General features: G+C 47.1%; 1 protein-coding gene across 7 annotated transcripts; it reads left to right on the forward strand.

Moving 5' to 3' along the window:
• The first annotated feature begins 10,973 nt into the window (after positions 1–10,973).
• Positions 10,974–25,439, forward strand: LOC136013148 (ribosomal oxygenase 2-like). Of its 7 annotated transcripts, none has more exons than XM_065676578.1 (11): positions 10,974–11,052; positions 14,551–14,986; positions 15,574–15,693; positions 16,584–16,712; positions 19,625–19,728; positions 21,206–21,308; positions 21,926–22,091; positions 22,592–22,680; positions 23,913–24,023; positions 24,581–24,708; positions 25,185–25,433. In XM_065676578.1, the coding sequence occupies exons 2-11, from the start codon at positions 14,555–14,557 to the stop codon at positions 25,228–25,230; spliced, it is 1,428 nt and encodes a 475-aa protein (XP_065532650.1). In that variant the 5' UTR covers positions 10,974–11,052; positions 14,551–14,554; the 3' UTR covers positions 25,231–25,433. The 7 variants fall into 7 exon arrangements, with proteins under 7 accessions (XP_065532650.1, XP_065532654.1, XP_065532651.1 ...); XM_065676582.1 differs by lacking the exon at positions 10,974–11,052 and adding an exon at positions 11,072–11,079; XM_065676579.1 differs by lacking the exon at positions 10,974–11,052 and adding an exon at positions 12,808–14,214.
• The last annotated feature ends 110 nt before the right edge of the window (positions 25,440–25,549 follow it).

The raw sequence follows: 25,549 nt of genomic DNA on the forward strand, positions 1-25,549 counted from the left end.
GTTCATCTGTCATTTAATGGAGTGAGTTTATATTTACCAAGTCAGGTCAAAATGGTAATTCGTGGTAGCAAAAAATGTCACAAGGTCAAAGTTTGGTCACTGCTTGGTCAAGATTAGGAAATGGGAATAAATTTGGAAGCCTGGACCACACTCTGGTTTATTTGTTTTTCCTGCTCCAGTATTGCTTTGCTCATCACTGCTTCTAAAAGCTGCATTTACCAAGCTGGATTGACAGAGCTGGAGAAGCTGGTGACACACTGCATGCCAGGTGACTGAAATCTGATGGAATGGGGACTTTGGCAGCCAGACAAACAGTCAGAGCTAAGACAGCTTTGATACTCTTCCTGTCATGGAAAGCAGTATGAGGCATGACAATGCTGGGAATGTAAAGCCAAAGGACACACAGGCTTTGGCAATAGCGCACTTTGACCTCAACCTGAGAAAATGTGTAATGTAGATGCATAAAAAAATTACGACATTCTTGTTACTGCATTGCCATTATGGAGGCATCCTTCACAGATGTTCCACATTGCCTGAGAAGATCCCGTCTAATTGCTCCAGATGTGTAATGTGTCCTAAACTTTTCTCATCACCGATCACAACAGTGTTTTCACATAGCTTTTATTATCTACCTTACAGGCAGAGGTATTTGCTGTGTAGTCAACAGCGGATCCTCAGCCTCCAAAAGACAAAACTCCCCTTGTGTTTCTTGACTCTAACCAGTCCCCTCTTCCAAATTTCTTACAGGACCTGCAGCAACAGAAGCCCTGCAGGCAGCACCCAAGCTCCATGTAGGCTGTCCAGCAAACAGGCCCACACAGGGAACGGTGAAGGAGAAGAGATTCCTGCCTGTATTTACCTTCCAGGCACATCCTGTACAGGTGCCTGAAAGCTGCACAGATTGCTTTGGTGGAAGAAACTGTCAGTTATTTTCAACTGTGAATGTAACCATTGGCAAAACAGATAGCATATAGCAAGTTATAAGATTGCACGTCATGATGATGAAACTTAACGGCATGCTTTTACAGCAAAGCTTATAATTTTTATCTTCTTAATGCAGTGACAGGGATGATAACAGGATCAACTGTACTTCAAAAATCTGTTGCTTGTATAAATAGTGAAAAATAGCAAACGGTATTTAAATACATTATTTCTTGTTTAGAGGGTGCAGGAGGGCTGGCAAAAAAACATGCAACCCTTGTCTGAGCCTTGTACTATCTTCTAGAAAAGGATGGTAATAAATACTTGTACTCAACTTGTCTACACAAGCCAGCATGGAAGTGTGTTTTCCATTCCTGTTACTTGTGGCTGGTTTTGCAGCCACTCAAAAGTATAGAATTTACATCGCAGAGTGTTTACTAAAAGCTAAACCATCATGGCTATTACATAAATACATACTTGTTTGGCTGTTTATCCTAGTGGTATTCAAGCAGTTATGCTGAGAATACTTTGTGGATTTTTGGAACAGAAATAACAGCTTGTAATGATTTCTCTGACCAGCTGAGGTGCAGGATGTGGCCTCCCTATTTTTAGCATCTGCTGCTACACCCATCTGTAGTAAGAAAACATCCTATAGCAGCCTTCCAGTACCTGAAGGGGGCCTATAGGGATGCTGGGGAGGGACTCTTCGTCAGGGACTATAGTGACAGGACAAGGGGTAACGGGTTAAAACTTAAACAGGGGAAGTTTAGATTGGATATAAGGAGGAAGTTCTTTCCTGTTAGGGTGGTGAGGCCCTGGAATGGGTTGCTCCATCCCTGGCAGTGTTCAAGGCCAGGTTGGATGAAGCCTTGGGTGGGATGATTTAGTGTGAGGTGTCCCTGCCCATGGCAGGGGGGGTGGAACTAGATGATCTTGAGGTCCTTTCCAACCCTAACTGTTCTATGATTCTATGATTCTATAAGTCTCGATGTAGGTGATGCAAACTTTTAAGTCTGGAGGACTACTTTATTCTTCAAAGCTTTAAGTAGTGAAGTAAGAAAGTAAAGGAAGTAGTAAAGAAGAAAGTAGTAAAGGAAGAAGTAAGCAGAATTTCATGCCAGCAACCTGTTTTTCAGAGAGCTACACAAAGGTACACCTTTGAATATCCCAACTGTTGCAGTCTTTACACTAAATTAGTCAAAATTTTGCAGTCTCTTAAATGTTGAATAACATTGTGATGAACTCAGAATTATAAAGTAGTAAATGTCTTCTTTTTCTTTGGAAGTCACAGCTCAATGAAAGAAAAATATTGAGAACTCTTACTAATTTGTGCACATTTGTGCAATTAGGATGACTTTAGGGTCACCTCTGGCAAAACCTCTCCCCTGGTAACCCACCCACATGCTGATTAACCTGTGCTTCAGGTCAGCTGGTGACCACAGTGGTCCAGCTGCTAGAGGAACAAGGACTGAACAGGACCAAGCCTGTTTGCTTTCTCATCTCTTCCATCCACTTTTCCCATTTATTGCATTTTGCCTATCTCTGTATTCAGCACGTGGGAGTTTGCTGCCTACATCCATGAATGCGGAACCCGCTGGAATCACGTTTAGTTTGTTTCGAAAGTTCAACATAGTGCCAGGAAGCAGGAGTGACTGCTGTGTGAGTAACAACTACACAGCAAGGGGGAGCCCATTTCAGATAAAGGGAGGAAATGGAACGGGTATTTTAAATATGAAAGGCTCCATTATCTTATATATTTATGTAATTTTATGTATTATGATTCTATTAAAAAGGACATGGAACTGTTGAAACAAGTCCAGAGAAGGCCATGAGGATGATCAGGGGCTGGAGCACCTCCCGTATGAAGACAGGCTGAGAAAGTTGGGGCTGTTCAGCCTGGAGAAGAGAAGCTGCATGGAGACCTCATAGCAGCCTTCCAGTATCTGAAGGGGCCCTACAGGGATGATGGGGAGGGACTCTTCATCAGGGACTGTAGTGATAGGACAAGGGTTAATGGGTGTAAACTTAAACAGGGGAAGTTTAGATTGGATACAAGGAAGAAGATTTTAAATCTGAGGGTGGTGAGGCACTGGAATGGGCTGCCTAGAGAAGCTGTGAATGCTCCACTGCTGGCGGTGCTCAAGGCCAGGTTAGACAGAGCCTTGGGTGGCATGGCTTAGTGGGAGGTGTCCCTACCCATGGCAGGGGGGTTGGAACTGGGTGATCTTAAGCTCCTTTCCAACCCTAACTATCCTATGATTCTATGATTCTGAGTAAGACATGGGGAACTTACCCTACCTGTGCGGCTGCTGACACTTCTGCTCCATCTGCTGCTGTGTGCACATCAGCAACTGCTTCTGCTGCACTTGCTCTGCCTCACAGATCCTTTGCGGCTCCTGCCTCTTGTGCTCCATCTGCTGCTCCATGCCCAATATCCACTGCTTCTGCTGCACTTGCTCTGCCTCACAGATCCCGCATGGCTCCTGCCTCTTGTGCTCCATCTGCTGCTCCATGCACATCATCCAGTGTGTTTGCTGCGATCGCTCTGCCTTATAGACCCTGGGCGGCTCCTGCCTCTTTGGTCCATCTCCAGCTTCATGCACATCATCCACTGCTTCTGCTGCGCTTGCTCTGCCTCATACCGCCGCAGGTCGATTCTTATGATGAGGTCTGGCTTCTCGTTATCCCTCAGCACGTACAGCAGGATGCTCAGCATGGGCAGGATGTGGGCAATGCCCAGAGCCAGGGTCTGCAGGAGGAGGGAGAGAAGGGGTAAAGCCAGAGCCTTCAGCGGGCTGGATGCGGCTTTTGCCTGCGCTCTGCCTGGCCAGGCCCTTCCTCCTGTTTGCCCCAGCTTCTTTTCACAGGGCCGGAGCTCAACTGCTGGCTGCTGCTGCTGGCTGCTGCTTCCAGCGGCCGCTCTCCTCTTCCTGCACAGCCACAAGAGCCAAAAGGGCATGAGCAGGGCGTCAGCAGTGAGCCAAAACCCACAGTGCTGCTAGTGAGTAAGAAGCGCAACTTCGTGGACTCACGAGGCTCCTGCGTCTTCTCTATCTGCTGCTACAGGCACATCATCCACTGCTTCTGCTGTGCTTGCTCTGCCTCATACAGCACGCACCGCTCCTGCGTCTTTTGCTCTACCTGATGCTCCATGCACACCATCCACTGATTCTGCTGCGCTTGCTCTGCCTCATAGAGCACGCACCGCTCCTGTGTCTTTTGCTCTATCTGCTACTCCATGCACATCATCCACTGCTTCTGCTGCACTTGCTCTGCCTCATAGCGCCGCAGGTCAATTCGTGTAATGAGGTCTGGCCGCTCATTGCCCCTCAGCACGTACTGCAGGATGGTCTGCACGGGCAGGACGCGGCCGATGCCCGGAGCTGTGGTCTGCAGGAAGATGGAGTGAAGGGCTAAAGGGAAAGCCCTCACCAGGCTGGATGCGGCTTGTGCCGCCACTTTGGATGGCCGGGCACTTCCTCCTGTTTGCCCCGGCTTCTGTTCCACAGGGCCAGAGCTCAACTGCTGGCTGCCACTGCCAGCGGCCGCTCTCTGCTTCCTGCGCTGCAACAAGAGCCCCAAGGGCGTGAGCAGGGCATCGGCAGCGAGCCAAAACTTGCAGTGCTGCCAGTGAGCGAGGAGTGCAACTTCGTGGACTCGAATGGCTCCTGCCTCTTTTCCATCTGCTGCTGTAGGCACATTATCCACTGCTTCTGCTGCGTTTGCTCTGCCTCATAGAGCCCCCGCAGCTCCTGCCTCTTCTGTTCCATATGCTGTTCCATGCCCAATACTCACTACTTCTGCTGCGCTTGCTCTGCCTCATAGATCCTGCATTGCTCCTGCCTCTTGTGCTCCATGCACTGGTCAATGCACATCATGCACTGCTTCTGCTGCGGTTGCTCTGCCTCAAAGATCCTGCACGGCTCCTGCCTCTTGTGCTCCATGTGCTGTTTCGTGCGCAATATCCACTGCTTCTGCTGCGCTTCTTCTGCCTCATAGAGCCCGCGCGGCTCCTGCCTCTTGTGCTGCATCTGCTGCTCAATGCACATCATGCACTGCTTCTGCTGCACTTGCTCTGCCTCATACCACCACAGGTCGATTCGTGTGATGAGGTCTGGCCGCTCGTTACCCCTCAGCATGTACTGCAGGACGGTCAGCAGCAGCTGGACGCAGGCGATGCCCAGAGCCAGGGTCTGCAGGAGGAGGGAGAGAAGGGGTAAAGCCAGAGCCTTCAGCGGGCTGGATGCGGCTTTTGCCTGCGCTCTGCCTGGCCAGGCCCTTCCTCCTGTTTGCCCCAGCTTCTGTTCCACAGGGCCAGAGTTCCCCTAATGGCTGCCGCTGCCAGCGCCCGCTCTCCTCTTCCTGCGCAGCCACAAGAGCCCCAAGGGCATGAGCAGGGCGTCGGCAGCGAGCCAAAACCCACAGTGCTGCTAGTGAGCGAGAAGCGCAACTTCGTGGACTCACGCGGCTCCTGCCTCTTCTCCATCTGCTGCTGCAGGCACATCATCCACTTCTGCTGCGCTTGCTATGCCTCATGGGTTCCGCATGTCTCCTGCCTCTTGTGCTCTATGTGCTGGTCAATGCACATCATGCACTGCTTCTGCTACGCTTGCTCTGCCTTACAGATCCCGTGCGGCTCCTGCATATTTTGCTCTATCTGCTGCTCCATGCACATCATCCACTGCTTCTGCTGCACTTGTTCTGCCTCATAGCGCCACAGGTCAATTTGTGTGATGAGGTCTGGCCACTCATTGCCCCTCAGCATGTACTGCAGGATGGTCTGCACAGGCAGGACGCAGCCGATGCCCAGAGCCATGGTCTGCAAGATGATGGAGCGAAGGGGTAAAGGCAAAGCCCTCACTAGGCTGGATGCGGCTTGTGCCTGCTCTCTGCCTTGCCGGGCCCTTCCTCCTGTTTGCCCCAGCTTCTGTTCCACAGGGCCGGAGCTCAACTGCTGGCTGCCACTGCCAGTGACCGCTCTCTGCTTCCTGTGCAGCCACAAGAGCCCCAAGGGCATGAGCAGGGTGTCGACAGTGAGCCAAAACCCACAGTGCTGCCAGAGAGCGAGGAGCACGACTTCGTGGACTCAAATGGCTCCTGCCTCTTTTCCATCTGCTGCTGTAGGCACATTATCCACTGCTTCTGCTGGGTTTGCTCTGCTTCATAGATCCCGCACAGCTTTTGCCTCTTGTGCTCCATCTGCTGTTCCATGCCCAATATCCACTCTTTCTGCTGAGCTTGCTTTGCCTCATAGTGCCCGCGCGGCTCCTGCCTCTTGTGCTGTATCTGCTGGTCAATGCACATCATGCACTGCTTCTGCTGCACTTGCTCTGCCTCATCGAGCCCACGCAGCTCCTGCCTCTTTTGCTCCATCTCCTGCTTCATGCACATCATCCGCTGCTTCTGTTGCGCTTGCTCTGCCTCATAGATCCTTTGCGGCTCCTGCCTTTTCTGCTCCATCTGCTGTTCCATGCCCAATATCCACTGCTTCTGCTGAGCTTGCTTTGCCTCATAGTGCCCGCGCAGCTCCTGCCTCGTGCTATATCTGCTGGTCAATGCACATCATGCACTGCTTCTGCTGCGGTTGCTCTGCCTTACAGATCCCGTGCGGCTCCTGCATATTTTGCTCTATCTACTGCTCCATGCACATCATCCACTGCTTCTGCTGCACTTGCTCTGCCTCATACCGCCACAGGTCAATTCGTGTGATGAGGTCTGTCCGCTCGTTACCCCTCAGCACGTACTGCAGGATGTTCAGCACGATCAGGATGCGGGTGATGGCCAGAGGCATGGTTTGCAGGACGATGGAGAGAAGGGGTAAAGGCAAACCCCTCAGCAGGCTGGCCTCGCCGTGTGCCTGTGCTCTGCCTGGCCCTTCGTCCTGTTTGCCCCGGCTTCTGTTCCACAGGGCCGGAGCTCCCCTGGTGGCTACCCCTGCCAGCGCCCGCTCTCCTCTTCCTGCGCAGCAACAAGAGCCCCAAGGGCATGAGCAGGGCGTCGGCAGCGAGCCAAAACTCGCAGTTCTGCCAGTGAGCGAGGAGCGCAACTTCATGGAGTCCCCGCGGCTCCTGCCTATTCTCAGTTTGCTGCTGCAGGCACATCAGGAACTGCTTCTGCTGTGCTTGCTCTGCCTCATAGGGCCTGCATGGCTCCTGCTTCTTCTCTGTCTGCTTCTGGAAGCACATCTGCAACTGCTTCTGCTGTGATTGCTCTTCCTCATAGGGCCCGCGTGGCTCCTGCCTCTTGTGCTCTATCTGCTGCTCCATGCTCATTATCCAGTGCTTCTGCTATGCTTGCTGTGCCTCATACCACTGCAGGTCGGTTCGTGTGATGAGGCCTGGCTGCTCGTTACCCCTCAGTACGTACTGCAGGATGCTCATCCCGGTTAGGATGCTCATCCTGGTTAGGATACAGGCTATGCCCAGAGCCATGGTCTGCAGGAGGAGGGAGAAAATTGGTCAAGGGAGAGCTTCCTGCGGTGCCTGCACCCTCGCCCCGGCCTTTGAGAGCCCTCCGTGGCCTGGCACTTGTGCCCCTGCCCTCATCCAGCCTTGCCTTCTCCCTGCCTGCCCCACTCACTGCTCTCCTGAGCTATACTGCAGGGGAAGTGCCGCTGTTGCTTGTACCGTACGGCACGCTCTGTGCTGTCAGAGGCACCACAACCCCATGGCAACTCCTCACCCTGACAGCCATGGCCAACGCGTGGCTCTCTGGCCCCTGTAGCAGGGAAATACAACTCCCCCTCGCTGTGGCAGGACAGAGCTCCCAGGGCTCCTAAACCTCCCCAGAAAGAGCAGCCGGGGTGGCACAAGGGCATCCCTGGCCTGCACACGGATCTCCACACCCAACTGGGCCCTGCAGTCGGCCTTCCGTCTCCCTCCATGGCACCCACAGCAGCAGCATTGAGAAGCCTGTGGGCAGCAGCTGTTGGTCACACTTTCCCACCTGTGCATGTAGCACGCACACTCCTGCCACTCCAAGCTCTGCTGGAGAACTACATAGCAGCATTGCACCCAGAGACTTCCCACAGCCGAGCCTGCTGCGAAATCACCTGGTTCTCGCAGGTGTAACTGGGGGGAATGATGATAGTGACAGATCACTTTGACACCCCAGAAGCTGTTTGACCCTAAATTAATTAAAAGTACCTTCAACTCTACCCCATTTTACTGGCTTTCGGGTATACTTTAAAGACCTACACCCACTAGTGATCATTTTGCTCAAGAGCTAATTTATTACAGGAACTTGCTTTGGAGTACTCTTATGGACAGAAAAGAACAGCTTTTAATCAGGGCTGCTCAGCAGCAGTAGCAGCAGCAATCAGTCTGGCAGATCCCAGCCACATGTAGCCTTTTGTTTCAGAAAGTAAAAGGATTTGGAGAAAGAGTCAGGTGGCCGTAATACAGTAGGGATAGAACAACCCCAGCAGCCCTGGACAAACTGAATAACTTAATAAAAGATGCCTTTTAAAGTAATATTTTTCTAGTGCTAAATTGTTATTATTCATGAGCAGACTTTCTATGTACTTTGTGTGGTGCTTTGCACTGACCACGTAGACCTGTTATACATTTACACATCTTAATGATTGCCTTCGAGGTGTATGTATTAATTTAATGACATTTTTGACAGAAAACCAATGCAGTTCTGTGTAGTAGCAAATGATTTAATTTCTGATTAAACTGTAGGCTTTTGTAGCGTTTGTGTGTTTTTCTGGCTGGCAGTTACGAGTTGTATTCTTTCTGCAGTAAGGCTTGTACGCTTGGTTGCAGAGAGGGGCAATAGGATGGTAGATACCATTGTTTAAAAAGAAAACCCTAAATATTGCTGCCTTACCCATTATAAAATCAGGTGAGTTTTGTGGCATAAGCCTGAAATTTAGATTTTGCATGGGAATAAACTATCAAATACATCTAGGGCAGGTTAAAAGTATGTGATGAGGGATCTGTTCATTTAATTAACATCCTTGTCTCTAAATTGGAGAGTCATCCATTTGATGGATGGACCACTCGGTGGATAAAGAACTGGCTGGATGGCCACATACAAAGAGTTGTGGTCAACAGCTCAGGGTCTGGCTTGGCACCCGTAACGAGTGGTGTCCCTCAGGGATCAGTGTTGGGACTGTTCTTGTTCAACATCTTTGTCGCTGACATGGGCAGTGGGATTGAGTGCACCCTCAGCAAGTTTGCCGATGACACCAAGCTGTGTGGTCCGGTTGATACGCTGGAGGGAAGGAATACCATCCAGAGGGACCTTGACACGCTTGTGAGATGGGCTGATGCCAACCTTGTTTAACCATGTCAAGTGCAAGGTCCTACATCTGGGTCAAAGCAATCCCAGGCACAGCTACAGGTTGGGCAAAGAAGAGATTCAGAGCGGCCCTGCAGAGAAGGACTTGGGGGTGTTGGTCGATGAGAAAATGAACATGAGCCGGCAGTGTGCGCTCGCAGCCCAGAGAGCCAACCGTATCCTGGGCTGCATCAAAAGGAGCGTCACCAGCAGGTCGAAGGAGGTGATCCTGCCCCTCTACTCTGCTCTTGTGAGACCTCACCTGGAGTATTGTGTGCAGTTCTGGTGTCCTCAACATAAAAAGGACATGGAACTGCTGGAACAAGTCCAGAGGAGGGCCATGAGGATGATCAGGGGACTGGAGCACCTCCCGTATGAAGACAGGCTGAGGAAGTTGGGGCTGTTCAGCCTGGAGAAGAGAAGGCTGCGTGGAGACCTCATAGCAGCCTTCCAGTATCTGAAGGTGCCCTACAGGGATGATGGGGAGGGACTCTTTTGTCAGGGACTGTAGTGACAGGACAAGGGGTAACGGGTTAAAACTTAAACAGGGGAAGTTTAGATTGGATATAAGGAGGAAATTCTTTCCTGTTAGGGTGGTGAGACACTGGAATTTGTTGCCCAGGGAAGTTGTGAGTGCTCCATCCCTGGCGGTGTTCAAGGCCAGGTTGGACGAAGCCTTGGGTGGGATGGTTTAGTGTGAGGTGTCCCTGCCCATGGCAGGGGGGTTGGAACTAGATGATCTTGAGGTCCTTTCCAACCCTAACTATTCTATGATTCTATGAGTTACAGCTGCTAGGCAGAATTGTAGTAGAAAGATTCATAACATGGACGACATTCTTGTTTAAATAATATTTATAGAAAGAAAAGGAACAAAAGATAACTAAAGTAACAAGATTTGCAAACTTGACAAGTTTCTGCTTTAAGATACATAAAACCGGCTTGTACCGAGCCTGAGGTTTGGAGAGCAGCGAAAACCCTACTGAGCGTGCGTGAAAACAGGAGGTTACTCGCGGTGGTGAAGAGGAACTACATGCCTTCATCCTCACGACCACCACCAGGAGGCACTGCGCAGGCTCATCAATGGGACGAATGCCAGAAAACTAATTATACTACTAGCCGGGAATAGGTTTTGCATATGTATTAGGCGTGCAGCAATCTCATGTTCATGTAATCACTGGATGTAATACAAACAAACGTTGTGGCAAAGGTGCGCATGCTTTTGGAGGAGCAATCCTCCATGCGTCTAAGCGCTGAACGAAGCATACCTACTTTACAATTGTAACGAGTTGTGGAGTCTATCTGCGTACCAGTATATCCCATCTAATCCCTGTTATCTCCAACGTCAGTGGAGATACGGGTGTGTAATACTGGGAAATAAAGGAGTACTTTCCTCTCGCGCGCATAATAGCCAAATAACTTGGGCAGACGAAGAAGAAAAACATCTTGCACTCATTATTTTCAGGCGGCGATTGCTTTAAGACTTCATCCGCTGGGAGCGATAACATCGCGATCTCGCCACTCCGCGAGGTTAAACGGCGCGAAACACGAGCCCCCGTTACCGGCGAGCACCGTTCCTGCTCGGCGTCCTTCGAGCCGCCGCTTCCGCAACCTCAGCACCACGGGACACCGCGTTTCTCCCGCCGCAGCGGGCAGCGGCGCGGCACTTCTTCCACAGCGGAGTCACGGACCGCCGACGGGCTCCGAAGGAAACCGGAGCTGTTCGAGAACACACCCACTCCCGACTCTCAAGGGGACCCGCGCCGGGTGCTGCCGCCGGCGCCCGGAAACCCCGCCTCCCGTGACGCTTCCACCCCGCCTCCTCCGCCATTTCCTCCGGCCGCCTCCTGGGTGAGTGCGCGCCGTGGCGTTGCTGTGGTAAAGGGGGGCTAATGGCGGCGGGAGGAGCGGGCCGCCCGCCGCCCCGCCAGCCCCAGTACCCCTCTGGGTCGCGAGGGGAAGCGTCCATCGTGCGGGGCGCGCTGTGGCTGACACGGCTGGGCTCTGAAGGGGTTACAGCGGCTGAGGCACCGTCGCCGTGTGCGCGGCCGGTGCGGCTGCGCGCAGCGTGGCCGTTAGGCTAGCTGGGGGGCGAGGAGCGCTGGCTGCTCCTCGCAGCAGGGATTCATGCGGTGTTCCCTTCTGGAAAAGCTGGCTAGAGCGTGGTGCGGCCGTGCGGGCAGGAGCGTGGGCTCCGAGTCCCTGTGGCCATCCTCCTTCCCATCAGTCATTTCGGAGGGAGCTGAGAGCTCTGCCGCTGCTAGGCCAGTTCTGAGGCCTGAGGTCATGAACGGGTGCCTGTGGTGTGCGAGTCAAAAACACTGATGTGAAATAACTCCGGTGTGGAGCAGGTCCCTTCTGTTGATGTGTTTCTTCTCTAGGCCCGCAGGGAAGGGACGTGAAGGTAGTGGTAGATAAGAAATTGGCCATGAGTCCCAATGTGCATTTACAGCTCAGAAAGCCAGCTGTGTGCTGGGCCGCATCAAAAGGAGCGTGACCAGTAAGTCAAGGGAGGTGATTCTCCCCCTCTACTCTGGCAAAACTGCACCTGTAGCACTGTGTTCTGCTCTGGGATCTAAGAGGGACATGGACCTGCTTGAACAAGTCCAGAGGAGGGTCACAGAGATGACTGGGGGCTGCAGCACCCCTGCTGTGAAGACTGGCTGAGAGAGTTGGGCTGGTTCAGCCGGGAGAAGAGAAGGCTCTAGGGAGACCTTATTGCAGCCCTTCAGTAGTTAAATACGAGAAGAAATCTGGAGAGGGACTTTCTACTAGGGCAGGGGGGAGCGGTTTTAAACTGAAAGAAGGTAGGTTTAGGTTAGATACAAGAATAATTCTTTTCTCCTGCTGAGGGTGCTGAGGTGCTGGCACAGGATGCCCAGAGCAGTGGCTGCCCCATCCCTGACAGTGTTCAAGGCCAGGCTGGATGGGGCTTGGAGCAACCTGGTCTAGTGGAAGGTGTCACTGCCCATGGGAGGGGTTGGACTACATGATCTCTTCTAACCCAAACCATTCTGTGGTTCTACACTTGTTACAACTAACAAAACAGGGCAGAACAGCACATCATGTAAGTGCATTCTTTAAATAGTACATATCTGAATTTGTTAAATACAGTGTGAGTGAGCTGATAGGAAGGATTTAGGTCTGGAATTTGAAACTGGCAATGTGGGGTTGGTTGCATTTGTGGTGTTGGCATTTGGAGATATCAGTTGTAGATACTGGTTTTGGCATCATCTTCAGGTGTTGCTGGCAGCTGGGGACTCATTTCCTGTTATTTGGTTGTGGTTTTTTTTAAAAAAACATTTTCTTGCCTCACAGAAAACTGTAGCTTGCTGCAGCCAGGAATGTGCCTTCTATTAGGAAGGTGGTGATGTGGATCCGCTCCTGCAGCATGAAGGAGACTGCAGGTTACTGTTGAGGTACAGGGTGTTGCAGGAACTACTGATAAAACAGTGCCCAAGAGTTAGTGGATCAGTGAGGGACCTGCATAGTGCTGTGCAGGAGAAACAGTACTCTGTGTAAATACCAGAACTGGAGTATAAGTTTCATGATAGGGGATCTGTGTAAGTAAAAGCATCTAAATAAATGAGAGCATTTCTTTTTGGGAGTAAAGCTGAGATTATTTATTTTTCTTAGTTCAAAATGAAGGCATCAGCATACTGTAACTCCTTGTGTTGGCTTCACAGACTTGCTCAGACATGCCCAGAGTCAGTTTGAGTTGGCCAGCCCAGCCTTAGCAGGCAAGCTGCTGTGCTAGGGGACTTGGTGCTGGGTCGTTGTCAGGATACTTAGTTCAGCTTCTCAGGCAGGCTTTTACTGCTGCCTGGTGTTCTGGGCCACTCTGGGGGATGAAATGCTGGTGCAGACTTAAAAGTTACGGCAAGTATGTCTGCACATACTATGGTGTTGGACCTACCATTACTTGATTTGTACCTTAACTTTCTTGAGAACTTGGCAGCTAAACCCTTTGTGAATTAACTTTTTTATTTCTACATGTTGGACCAGGCATATTATCTACCTGGGAAAAGAAATTTAATTGCTTCCAACCTTAAAATCAAATGAATGAAAACATTCTTTTTGTGCTACATAAGCCATAAAGTTTGTCAGCTTGGCAGAAATGAAAGCAGAATCGTTATGATTTTAGCTTTTGGTATAATTGCGTAGCATCAACAGAAAGGCCTAACAATGTTCCCTCTCTTCTGTAAACTTAGTTTTGCTAAGCATGGTCATTCATGATAGAGTATGGAGACTGCTTCAGAGGCTGAGGTGTGGTCCACTGCCACTGTGTGGTGAGCACGGCTAGGTGCCTGGCACTAAAATTGTTCCCAGGGCCTGAGACCTCAAGCAGGTGTCTTTACTTCATGTGCTTAAAGCCTGCTTCACCTGCAGGGAGTTTGCTCTGAGTTTTTCTACTTCTTTGGCAGCTGCTGTAACCCTCCTGCCAATTGAATCATCCCCACCCACTGAACCTGGTTTCTTACTGCTCCTTCCCTCACAGTGATCTACTGTGTCACTTGGCCTCCACCTTTCTGTGCCCCTTTACTTGGTGTTTTCTGCTCGCTGGGTAGTGTAGATGTTAGTGCATGCTGTTGTACCAGTGTCAGTGTTCCCTCACTGCAGTAGCTGCCTTCTCTGTAGGTCCTGTTAAAGCTTTAGGCTGGTAACTATATGGCTGTGTGGATGTTGGGTTTGTGCTGTATAAGCCAGGAGAGCTTAGCATAGAACACACCACAACAAACCACTGGGTTGAACTGTTTGGGTTTGCACTTGAAATGCCATACATCCTGCTCCATTGTGCTCTGGCTAGAAAGTTGTTGGGAAGTCTTCATTGTGCCTTTTTCCCCCCCCAAATATTAATGCATTTCAAGGAAGTGTAATAGGGTACAAGTTTCTGATCCCATCCCCTTTCTCCACCCCCTCCTGCATGTTGTCATTAAATCCTCTTAAAGCTGACTGATTCTTTTTAACAATTTGCATCTGCTACAGAAGACCAGTCTACCACGTGTTCTTTGGGTAGGTGGATTCCAGCATTTGTAAAGAGCTGTTGTGTGCCAATTGGGTTTCATTGCATCTTCTTTAGTATAAACTCAGTTGTGGGATTTGAGCTTCTGTGAACAATGGCTCCAGATCAAGCCTTTGGAGTTTGCTGAGGTTTGAGAGAGGATTGGAGGCCTGTTGTGAGCTTTTGTTTTTCTGCTGCTGGGAGCACATAGTGAGCATCAGAAAGCAGAGCTGTTCCCAGCTTGCTCTGATTATCCCACTGGATAAGTCAAGAGGAGCTGCTCTGGGCCCATGAGCTCGTGAGGTTGTTACTGGTTGACTGCTTTGGTTCTCTCTCCTGTTCAACAGGAACATGCCCAAGAAAGGAGGGAGGCATGCTGACATGGGAAAAGATGGGCCCACACGGTGTAAACGAGCAAAGGTGGAAGCAGCTTGTTCGCCATCAGCCATGAGTTTTGAGAACCCGGACAGCCTCTTTGGAAGCTTGATCTCTCCCATCAAACAAGAGGTGTTTTTCAGGGAGTACTGGGAGCAAAAACCATTGCTTGTTCAGAGGAACAATCCTCTGCTGGCTGCCTACTACCAGTCCCTGTTCCAGTTGTCGGATCTGAAGGAACTGTGTGGCCGGGGTCTGTACTATGGGCGGGATCTAAATATCTGCAGATGCGTGAATGGGAAAAAGAAAGTTTTAAATAAAGAAGGCAAAGTGGACTACATGCAGCTGAAGAAGGATTTTGACCAGAAAAAGGCAACAATACAATTTCATCAGCCTCAGAGATTTAAGGTTGGTTTGTTTAATTGAATAAAATCAATGCATGCTTTATAATGTGATATGCTTTGCTTCAGTCATACTAGACAGAGCTTCATCTCTGCCTCAGTAAATCTGGGGGGACAGCGGTGACCGGCTGAAATCCATACATGAACTGTAGTAATTTAAACTTATAGTTTTGCACAGCCCGTCATGATTCAGTGCTCTTTAGTAAGAACAAAATCTATTTGTGCTATAAAACCAAGTATTCTTTTAGTTTATGTGTCAAAGCAGTTTTCTGTTTTGTCACATACAAGTTTAGAAAGAGAAATGCACAAAATTGATTATGTATCTGTGTCTTCTTAAATTATCACTTCTGTTGTTACAGGGAAGAGAACAAACATCAATGCTATGTTGGGGCACCAAACTTCTTGGCTTACAATTACATTCACTGCAGGAGAAACACTTGTACAGAGCATCTGCCTTCGCAGCCTCTGTCTCCTTGTGGGGAGGATGTGATCATCCTCTAAAGCAACCTCTTCAGTGATGGGGAGGCTTTGGGGTGTGTGGCAGCCTGGCTTGGCAGAGCTCTTCAGCATTAACGGCATCCTTTTTTTTTAAAGGAGGAGCTGTGGAAGATTCAGGAGAAGCTGGAGTGTTACTTCGGGTCTCTGGTTGGATCCAATGTTTACATGACTCCCCAGGGGTCCCAGGGCCTTCCCCCTCACTACGATGATGTTGAGGTAGGGCAGCACAGTGCTGGCTGTCAGACACTGCATGGGCTTTTGCTAGTATCAGTGGATATGTCCTTTTTTTACCCCTGCCCCCCCCCAAAAAAAAATATTTGGCTTTTTTTCCCACTGAAAACTTAACAGTAGTTGGTTGCAAGTGCTTATAGTAATTTTTCTTCTCTAATTTTACTGAAAATAGTATATCTAATGGTAATGTCATGTGAACTGTGCTTTCCAGACCTGATATTTCCATTAGATGAAAAGATAATTTGTTTCCCACTCCCGTTACATTTACTTTTTTTGCTCTTTATTATTTTAATTTCCCTTAAATACATCTAGAGTTTTGATTTCCTTATGCTTGCTGTTCAGCAGCCCCACAGTCTGGATGTTCTGGTGTATGTTTTCAACCCCAGATGCTCACAGCATGTTTCTGATGCTTTGTTTGTCAGCGAATGGTGGCAAGACCTCTCTCACCTGAGATTTTGAGTATCTTTGTGGTAGGCATTACGTTTGAGTTAGTTGTCTGGCACTTATTTAAGGGACTGGAGAGAAACAGTGATTTGGGAATGCCTACCTTAGGATGAAACCGATCACATTTCACAACTCTTCTCTCTGTTGCTCTCTAATTAGAGCCTAAAGAAATAGTTCAAATGTAAATTTCTGCATTGTGGATGTCTATAAAGTAATATGAAAGGAATCCTGCTGTGCCATGGAGGTGCTGAGAGCAGGGAAGGTAAAATCTGTTTCTCTTGTCAGAAAAGCAACCTTTGTTACTTTGGTTTGCTTACTTATTTCTGGCATGATTCTACAGACTTTCCAAGTCAGAAGATGATTCGGAATTCCTGATCAGTTGGATGTGTGAGGGGCAGCAATGCCTCCTCTGGATTGATGGTCTTTTGCAGGTGTTTATCCTTCAGCTGGAAGGTGAGAAACACTGGCGGCTCTATAAACCGACAGTACATTTAGCTCGGGAATATAACGTTGAATCGGAAGACAGAATTGGGAATCCCACGCATGAATTCCTCTTAAAGGTATTATAACTGAATTGTTTTACATGGCCTGGGGTGTGGTTGCCAGAAAAGTAGGCACATTTGAAATGGTCTGTTTCTTGAAGGCAGTATTCTGAATGATGGTGGTTGTGAAGTTGAGGGGAGGATTGGTGCACAAAACGCCATGAGCACAAGAGATCTGGGTGCCAGTTGTCTAACCTGTCCTTTTTCAAAGGCTTCCTTTGCTGTAGTACTTAAATCATGGACCAAGAAACCAGTTATTTCTGGAAATTCTCCAGTATTCTCCAAGCTGGGCATCCTGACTCCTGGATCATGTTTGTGGAGTTGTGTGCATGAAAAACCCTAGCCTTGTATATGGTTATGAAACATTTTAATGCTTTTACGTCCTGTCTGTAATCCATCAGGCTAATCCTTCTATGCACTGAGACTTACTGCTTTACCAAAGTTTGTTACCGTTCTGGTGAATCAGTTTTAGATATTTACCCTTGACTGTTAAACAAAAGCATGAACTAAACCCCATATTAATTTTATGTATTAATTGGTTTTGGTTTTTTTGTTTTCCCTTTCCCAAACCCAAAACCAGTATGACTATTATTTTTTATTTGGAATAAAAAGAGCATTTCATGAAGATGAATGAATGCAGCCCATTTGACAGCAAGGCATCTGATACTTGTCCTGTTCTGCCCTATGTGCTTGTGCTTTTGAAGCATGGTGTTTATCCTGCAGACAGCGCTGCACTGCTGGAAGCCTCATTAGTTACTCTGCCTTGTGGCCTGTCTGTAGGGCCTCTCTCTGCAAGGTCTCTGCTCTTCCCATTGTTCAGTCCTGCCTTTGGCTGTAGGTAGTTTCTGTATGACACATTTGATATGATACTGACATCATGAGTTGTGTAGTTTGACAGCTGGTAATGTTTACAATTGTCATGACCTATTGGGTGATGCAAAGCCTAGTAAATTACAAGTTCATTTTTAATTCTGGGAACTTTTTGGGCTGGACTTCAATGCCTTTGATTTTTATGGAATAATGATGTTTCTCACATGCCATTTTACTGGCATTAATGGGGTGACAGTGCTTGCTTCTGGAAAGGGCTTATGAATGATGTAAAGTTTTTTTTTTTTAAGGTTATTTTTCTTCTGTTTGATGTTCTACAGTTCCCATGACCCATTTTTTTCTGTCAGATTTTCATTGTTTGTCTGGAGCTGTCTCTGACAGGGATGTTCTCAGATTCCCTGCCCAAACATCTTGCTAGAATATTTCCTTTCTCCTTTTTTGTGTTCTTGCCTGCATTCTGTCTTCCTTGGGCAGTTTAGAACAAACGGACCAGTTGGAGACTGTACTGGTGGTGTTCTCCCATCCCACCAAAACACCTGGTAGGTGGGTGAGAGCATGTTGGTTTGTATATAAGATTCCAGCAGGCTGTGGCAGTGGCTGTTTTTTTACTGATATCAAGCACAGCTTATTTGACAGGAGGTGATCTATCCTTTTTTCTATATGGTTTTCCATTTTGATTTCCTGGTACTTCTCCCTTGTTCTCCCCTCCTTCCTCCAGTTAAGAAGTAAGAAGGCAGCAAAGTGATCCTGCATTGTCTCTTGTCACATGCTCTGTCCTCCCTCAGCCTGGGTGTTGCCACCTGGAATCTGAAGATCCTGGTTATTTTAATGGCAGAGTGTTGTGATTGCTGGTTCATGTGAATGGTGGTGATGAGATTGTCCAGCAGATAAGATTGATAAGAGCTGGACTTTGCAGCGAAGACTGCTTGGAAAAATCATGATCTTCGCTTCTTAGTGGTAGGCATAGGGTGCTGCAGTATGAAATAACTTCTTTTGCAGACCAGTTTGTCACCACTCTGGCAGATGTTCAGGGCTCTTGCTGTTCCCCTGTGTGACCCTTCCTCCAGTTTATTTTCTTACTGAGGATGTGCAGCATAGCAAATGAAGAGAATTAAAAGTACTCTTAGTTGGTTAGTGTAGTCCCTGCACTGGTAAGGAAGGCAGTTTATTAATAACAGAGACAGGCTTGCTTCAGAGCAAGTAGATCATACAAAGCTGATCTGTGATGCTTTACAGCTTATGAGAAATGGATGAGGAGACTTGATCTTGCCAAGTCCTGTGACGCCTCATAATCTAAAGAGACCTTTCAGTGCAAACTCAGGTAGTATTCACTTGAAATGTATTTGTGTTACAGTTCCCTGGGCTCTAAGCAGGTGATGTGACTGAATTTGGTAAAATTAAAATGGTATCAGATTTCACCACTATTGCTTTGTGGATTTTGACTGTGCTATCCAACTATATAAATGTTTATAGGAGAAGCTGTAAGTAAACCGATTTTTCCTTCTTGGAGGCAGTTTTGTGTACTTTGCACTTCTCCCTTATCTTGACTTCCCTGGACCTAAATTTTTATCAGTGTGGAGATTTAATTTAGGTAGGTGAGAAGAAAGATAGGTAAGAGGAAGGTTGTCCTTGGTTATGTGTTTTAACTGGAAGTTTCAGACAACAGTATTGTAACAGATTAACATCTTAATAGAATATTTGGCTTTTCTTGTGGGATATTGACCTTTTAACGTGATTTTACCAAATTCACTTTGTATTGCTCCTCTGCTAACATGTTGTATTGTCAGCAGGTTCATCTCAGCTGCTTGTCTCCTTTATGCAGCTGAGTTGGGGTGTGCATGTTCTATCATGGTGAAAGCTTGCTTCCTATTTTCAGACTGGTGTATAGTAAATATTGGCAGTAAGTTGGAAAGTTTAAGGTATTGGACTTCTGGCTTAAGAGTGTTTCTATGTTATTAGTTTCTGTTAGCTTCTGTGTTATTAAAGTGTACAATGGCAGGTCTCTTATTTTGTGATTTTTAAAGAACAGATGTAGTCAGTCTAATGACTACATTTAGGTTTGACCAGGTGCCCTGAATCAATTCTCCTTCATTTTCTTGCAGCCAGGTGACTTGCTGTACTTCCCAAGAGGGACTATTCACCAAGCTGACACTCCTCCTGGGATCCTCTATTCTACACACGTGACCATCAGTACCTACCAAAACAAGTAAGTATTCTTTAGCTTTTTTTCAGTATGGCTTTTCTGAAATGGTTTTCTGCCAGATAATGTTTGTGAATAGTACAGACCTGAAATCAGTGTTTCAGAGAAGCAATGTCCTGTTTCTTAAAATGAACCCCCCCTTATAATGAGCTCTGCTTAGCTCTTCTCTGTGTTCATTCTATTTAGCCCTTGTGTGATTTGTTTTCCTGTGCCCCAGAGATATAATGATATGCATATATGTTGGTACCCCACTATTATGTATGTGCCCTGATGTTAAGTTACAGAATCTAAGCTAGTGTTCAGGTAGCAGTAATTGAAGGCTTGGTTTTTGGGAGAAGGAGGGGTTTGTTTGAAGCCACCTGTTTACCAGGTTTTTGTGCCACAAGCTTGATTGCTTTTTAATTTGCTACTTTATTATTTACCAGAGGTAGACTTTAATATGGAAGGTAATGATACACCTGCAAACTCAACTGGTGTGTTTAAAAAAACCCCAGCCCTCTAAAGTAGCGTCCAGAGATCAGTGCTGGAAATGGAGAGTGCTGAGAGAGGGCAAGAGCAGAGGGTGAAGTATGTGCTGGAGGATGGGCCCTGCTCTGCTCCTTGCCCTAGTTTTGTGGAGGCTGCTGACAGCAGTGGATACTGGGCATTTGCCCAAGTTAGTTTGCCTGTTAAACCAGCCTCTGAGGATGTGGTGGGGAGAGAGGCCACATGTGGACAAGAGAGCACTTTTGCATGATCGGCACACCTGTTCCTGATGAGCTTGACTCAAGCTGGGCAGAGAGTGCAGGCAGTAGTTCTCCCTCCCCTCCTCATTTGTTCTTGCAATTGGGGAACAGAAGCCCAAGGTATCAAAGGCCTTATTTTATTGTTGCTGTTTAAAGTATGTAGGCTAACAGTGGGGGTTTAACCCAAGGCATCTACAGGGTGCCTGTTAAGTATCACTGATATAGCTGTAGAGTTATGTTAGGGGTCTTGTTCCTGGGGTCACAATTAAGTCTGTAGTAAAGATAAAAGCTGATTTAAGGATTTGATAACCCTGAGTGCATTACTTCCTTTAATAGAAGTGTGTCAAAAGCATGTTAAATGACACCCCCCCCCCCCCACCACCACCTCATTGTGTGCAGTGAGGCTATATGTGCATGCAGTTGGATAATAGTGGCCCTGGTAGTAATTTCTTAATTCACTGAGGTCGGCTTGAAGCTGAATCCACTGGTAACTGGCAAGTGCCTGAATGAAAACAAACTGGACCCTTCTCAAGCCAGTCCCTTCCCTCTGTGCCACTGACCTGGAACTAGTGAGGATGCACATACAGTTGAGAGTGAGCTACTGCATGGGACTACAGAGTGGTAATGGAAAGGCTAAAGGCATGAAGCAGATTTGGAATTGGAGCACTGTGTTTCCAGCTCTTGACATCATTCGTCTGTTTCATTTCAGTGCAACTATTTTAGTAATTGTTATTACTATTTTAATTCCTGTCCTTCAGCTCTTGGGGAGATTTCTTACTGGATGCAATTCCTGGCCTTGTGTTTGATACAGCAAAAGAAGATGTGGCACTGCGGACAAGCATACCAAGGAAGCTGCTTATGGTAAGTAGGTGGGACTAAAGGGAATAACAGTGCATCCAGCTGGAACTTCATCACTGAGGCAAGCATGTATCTTGTTGATCTTCTTTGAAAGCTCAATGCAAAGTCACTATCTTGTCCAGTAGCACAATCACTTCTTTTGAAGTCTTTGACTGTTCAGAGGTTTGCTCCATCTGAAGCATCGTCTGCTGCTTTGCACTGCCTTTCTTTTGTATCACAGTGTCCTTGTATAGCTTGTTTCCTTCTAAAAGTAATGGTGTTTGCTTTGGAGCTGTCAGACAACCTTTTGAATCTTTAAAAGTCAGCAAAGCTGTAAATTGTTCTGTGATCTCGTTGTGGTAGTCCGGTTGTGCTGCTGGTCAGCACGCAGAAAGAACAGGTCCCTTTTTTAGCTACACTAGAAAGTCTCAGCAGAGCAGGTAGCTGTGGAGTGGGAGAAAATGAACATCAGCTTTGGTGCATGAATAGCTCATGGGGAATGGGTAGAAGAAAGGGTTGTGTTGGGAGTAAATGTTAGCCTCTGCAAAGCTGAGAGAGGAATGTCCAGGTTTTCACTGTGTTACTGCACCTCTTTAGGCTAGTCTGTTTAGCTTAAATTCATGTAATACGTGCATGTTTAGCAGGTGGATGTAGCTGACTCAACGAAAAAGCTGAGTAGCCTTTTGAGGCGGCTTGCAGACCACCTAGAAAATGCCAGAGAACTGAGATCATCTGACATGAAGAAGGATTTCATTATGAACCGGCTGCCACCTTGCTTGGGATGTGACTCTGATACTTTGACTCCAGGTAGATTTGAAGTTACCAAACTGGCTGATGAGATGGTACAGCTGTTGCTAGCTCTGCCTCTTAGAACTGTGTTATTTTATGGTAGGCAGAGATCATGGTCTAGCATCAGCCTCATGTTGTGCTAGGCTCTACGTGTGCATTTGCACATTCTAGGTGGTTAATGCCCTGTACCTGCCGGAAGAGATGACACATCTCTCCCAGTGAAATAAAGGTTGTACTAGACTGGCAGCTTTAATAAACTGCTGTGTACTGAGACTGTTTAACTGGTAGAGTTTGACCTTATGTTCTACCTTGCTGTTAGAGCTATCTGTAGACTATAAAGATGAGAGAATTAAAAAATCCCTCTCTCGCTTTTTGCTGTCTGGGTTTGACAACATGGGTGTTTAAACATAGATTAGCAAAGCAATTGCACCACAAGAGAGTGGGCAGCGCACAGAGGTCTCAGTTCGTGGTGTCCATCTGGTTTCCTTCCTTTCTAATGAAGAATTTCTTTTACATAGGTGGGAAATTTCCAACAATTGATAGCAAAATCCGACTGCAGTTCAGAGATCACACAATTGTTACAGTGGAACCAGACCAAGAGAACTCTGTAAGTACAGTGAAGCTCAGCCTTCTATGCCTGGGCTTGGGGGTGTGCAGTGGGGAGCACAAGGTATGTGAACTGTTGCTCTGTACTGGTCTAAATGGGTTGTGCAGTTAATGCTTAGATTCTGCATCCGATTAGGGTTTGGTAGGAGACAGTGGGCTTGTTGTCGAGCAGAGACAACAGGCCTTCCTGGAGAGCTGCAGGCTTTTAACTGAGGCTAGATCATTACAGATAGAGGCAATTTAGCATCTGTAATGATCTGTAGCTTTTGATAATGGATTTTTGGGGTTTTTTTAGTATTTGTATTTGAGAGCATGAATAAATTACAAAAACAGGTTTCTTCAAGAGAGGGAATTTTCTTGATTGCAGCTGCTCCCAACTGTGGTTGCATTTAGTCTTCACTTCCCAGTTAGTTTTGTCCCTAAACAGGGACCAGTGGTACTGCAAAGTTGTCCTACAAAATAGGTGCTGGCATCTTGTAGTATATTGTGTTCGGACTAATTCTTAGTTATGGAAGTTCATTAGTATGGAACTGTAGAAGTGCTTTTTGTTGTCTTAATCAGAAAAGGGGAGGGTGAGAGTGGATGGGGCAGACTATCTTGTACTTTTATTGGCTGTTTTTGTACATCTAGAAGATTTTCCTCCCAGGCAAACATACTGTGACTTTCTGACTTCTCTCTGTTTTGTTTGTGTCCTTATTGCTGTGAGACTGTGTAGGGTTTGGATATTTTTTCTGTTATCTTTTGCCACCTTGCCTTTTGATGTCAGTCAGATAAACCCTGAATAACAGCCCACATGCAAGCCTTCTGGACACAGATTTGGTGTGAGACCTGCCCACAGCACTCTGAATTGGTTTGCACAGCTTTGACCAAGAAGTGGTAACAGGCATATGACTCTTCAAGGGACAGATCAGGATCAGAATGGAAATTTACTGATGCCCACTTGTTCATGAAGACCTTCTGGGAGATGCACCTTAAATGCTATGCTTTCTATAGAGCATCAGTCCTGTGAGTCTGATGGAAGCAGTGTTAAAGCAAAAGGTTACAGGTTGTACATAAATTTTCAAAGAGGGTTTGGAGATTCCCTTATGGCTGTTGGATCACTCAACTGGGAATGTTAATTGCTTTCAGTGATGCAGCAGTGCACTCCAGAATTAAGGTGTTGATGTCACTATAATGAGCTAAATTTGAGGCTGTGGGTCATACGTAACTAACTGTTCCCTTCTTGTCTTTTAGGATGAAATTCGCAGAGAGATGGTTTACGTGTATCATTCTTTAAAGAACAAAAGAGAAACTCACATGATGGGGACTGAAGAGGATACAGCCAGTGAGGAAGGCACACCCGAGGTTTGTGCCCACACCCACCCACCTAAAGGTGGTTTACTGTGTTAGATGAGCTTGACTAAATGGTAGCAGGGTGCTGCATTGCAACACAGAGGCAGTTAGTTCAGTAAAACTAAGGAATGTAATCTCATGCTTTAAATGTTAGATATATTAACAGAATTTCTTGCACATGCCTCATTCCTATCTAACAAAGCTACTGCAGTGGCCAAAAGTGTCTCTTTCTGCTGTGTCCTTCAGTACATCCTTTATTACAGCTACTAAACACACCAGTGCCTGGTCACTCATAGCAGGGAACACTGTGCCTCATGCACATGTTTATGCCACGCTGAACCTGTTAGGTTCTGTGTCATCTGAACCATCCTGCAAGATGAGAGTGTTCCTTTTACTGAAATGTAAGGAAGGAACTTTAATATTGTTAATAAAGACTGCAGGTGGTTCATCTGCATTGTACCTGCTGAGTAAGAATGTGCTTTTGCTGGAAACATAAGCACTCCTGAAGAGTGGGTGTGAGCTTTGGAATGTTTTGTTCCCCTTCATGATACTAAGAAGATCTGTCTTAGGTCTGTGCTCTGAACCACTTGACTACACGTCTGCACAAACACACTGTAGAGGCAAAACAGAACAGAGCCTGTTCTTGTCCCAGTAATCACAGCAAGGCTTTCTGGCTGGCAGTTACTTTCCTTTTAAGGTAAATCTCACTTGTCCTCCAGTGCAGAGAAGAGGGGTAGATGATGTTGTATGCTGGCTCCTGTACAACATGTGCAAATCCTAGACTATACCTTCCTGGCTTAAAGACTCTGGCTGCAGCAGTGGAGGTCCTCTGTGGTGCTTGCTTACTGTGTCCAAAGGTTATGTGTGGCATATGGAAGCTGCCTTCTATCCAAAGATAATAGGCAAGAATATAAATTTAAATGTGTTATGTCATTCTTCAGTGTAGAAGCCAGGCTCCTGGGTGAAGTGTGCTAGTACATGTAAGAGAAGTGAGGGATTTTTCTGTTGAGAGGTGGTAGGATAATACTGCATCATTTGGAAGATGCACTTAGAAACACCAGTGTGATGTGGGAAAGGAGCATGCACCTGCTGATCAGTAACTAAACCCTAACACACTGTGTAATAAGGGACACTGTGTTTTGCTAAAAGATCTCTTTCTTCTTTTCCCCCCAGCAGACTCATGGACTGCGGTTTCCTTTGTCATACTTGGATGCACTGAAGCAGATTTGGTGTAGCAGCACTGTTAGTGTTAAAGAGCTTAAGCTTGCCTCAGATGAGGAGAAGGAAAACCTTGCATTGTCACTATGGACTGAATGTCTAATTGAAGTTATTTGATGCTTTTGTGAAAAGCTACTTCTACAAGTAGTATTTCTTAGCCATTAAGAATCTCTTGATTCTTGTTATTAAATATTTTTTTTTATACATCCAGGGTTGTAGTGCTGTCTGACAAGTCATTGCAGTATATTTATATTTTGATGCCAAGTACTTCCCTTAGCTTTGGGAAAACAGGCACTGGGAAAAAACAGGTAAGCTGCTTA

This window comes from Lathamus discolor, chromosome 4 (genome assembly GCF_037157495.1).
Source record: "Lathamus discolor isolate bLatDis1 chromosome 4, bLatDis1.hap1, whole genome shotgun sequence".
Lineage (NCBI taxonomy): Eukaryota > Metazoa > Chordata > Aves > Psittaciformes > Psittacidae > Lathamus > Lathamus discolor.

Bases quoted from the DNA above. Each gene is read 5' to 3' on its own strand.
- LOC136013148 (XM_065676578.1), top strand. From the start codon at position 14,555: ATGCCCAAGAAAGGAGGGAGGCATGCTGACATGGGAAAAGATGGGCCC. The intron at 14,987-15,573 runs GTTGGTTTGTTT...TTTTTTTTAAAG, and splicing joins ATCAGCCTCAGAGATTTAAG to GAGGAGCTGTGGAAGATTCA. The intron at 24,709-25,184 runs GTAAATCTCACT...TTTTCCCCCCAG, and splicing joins GCAGTTACTTTCCTTTTAAG to CAGACTCATGGACTGCGGTT.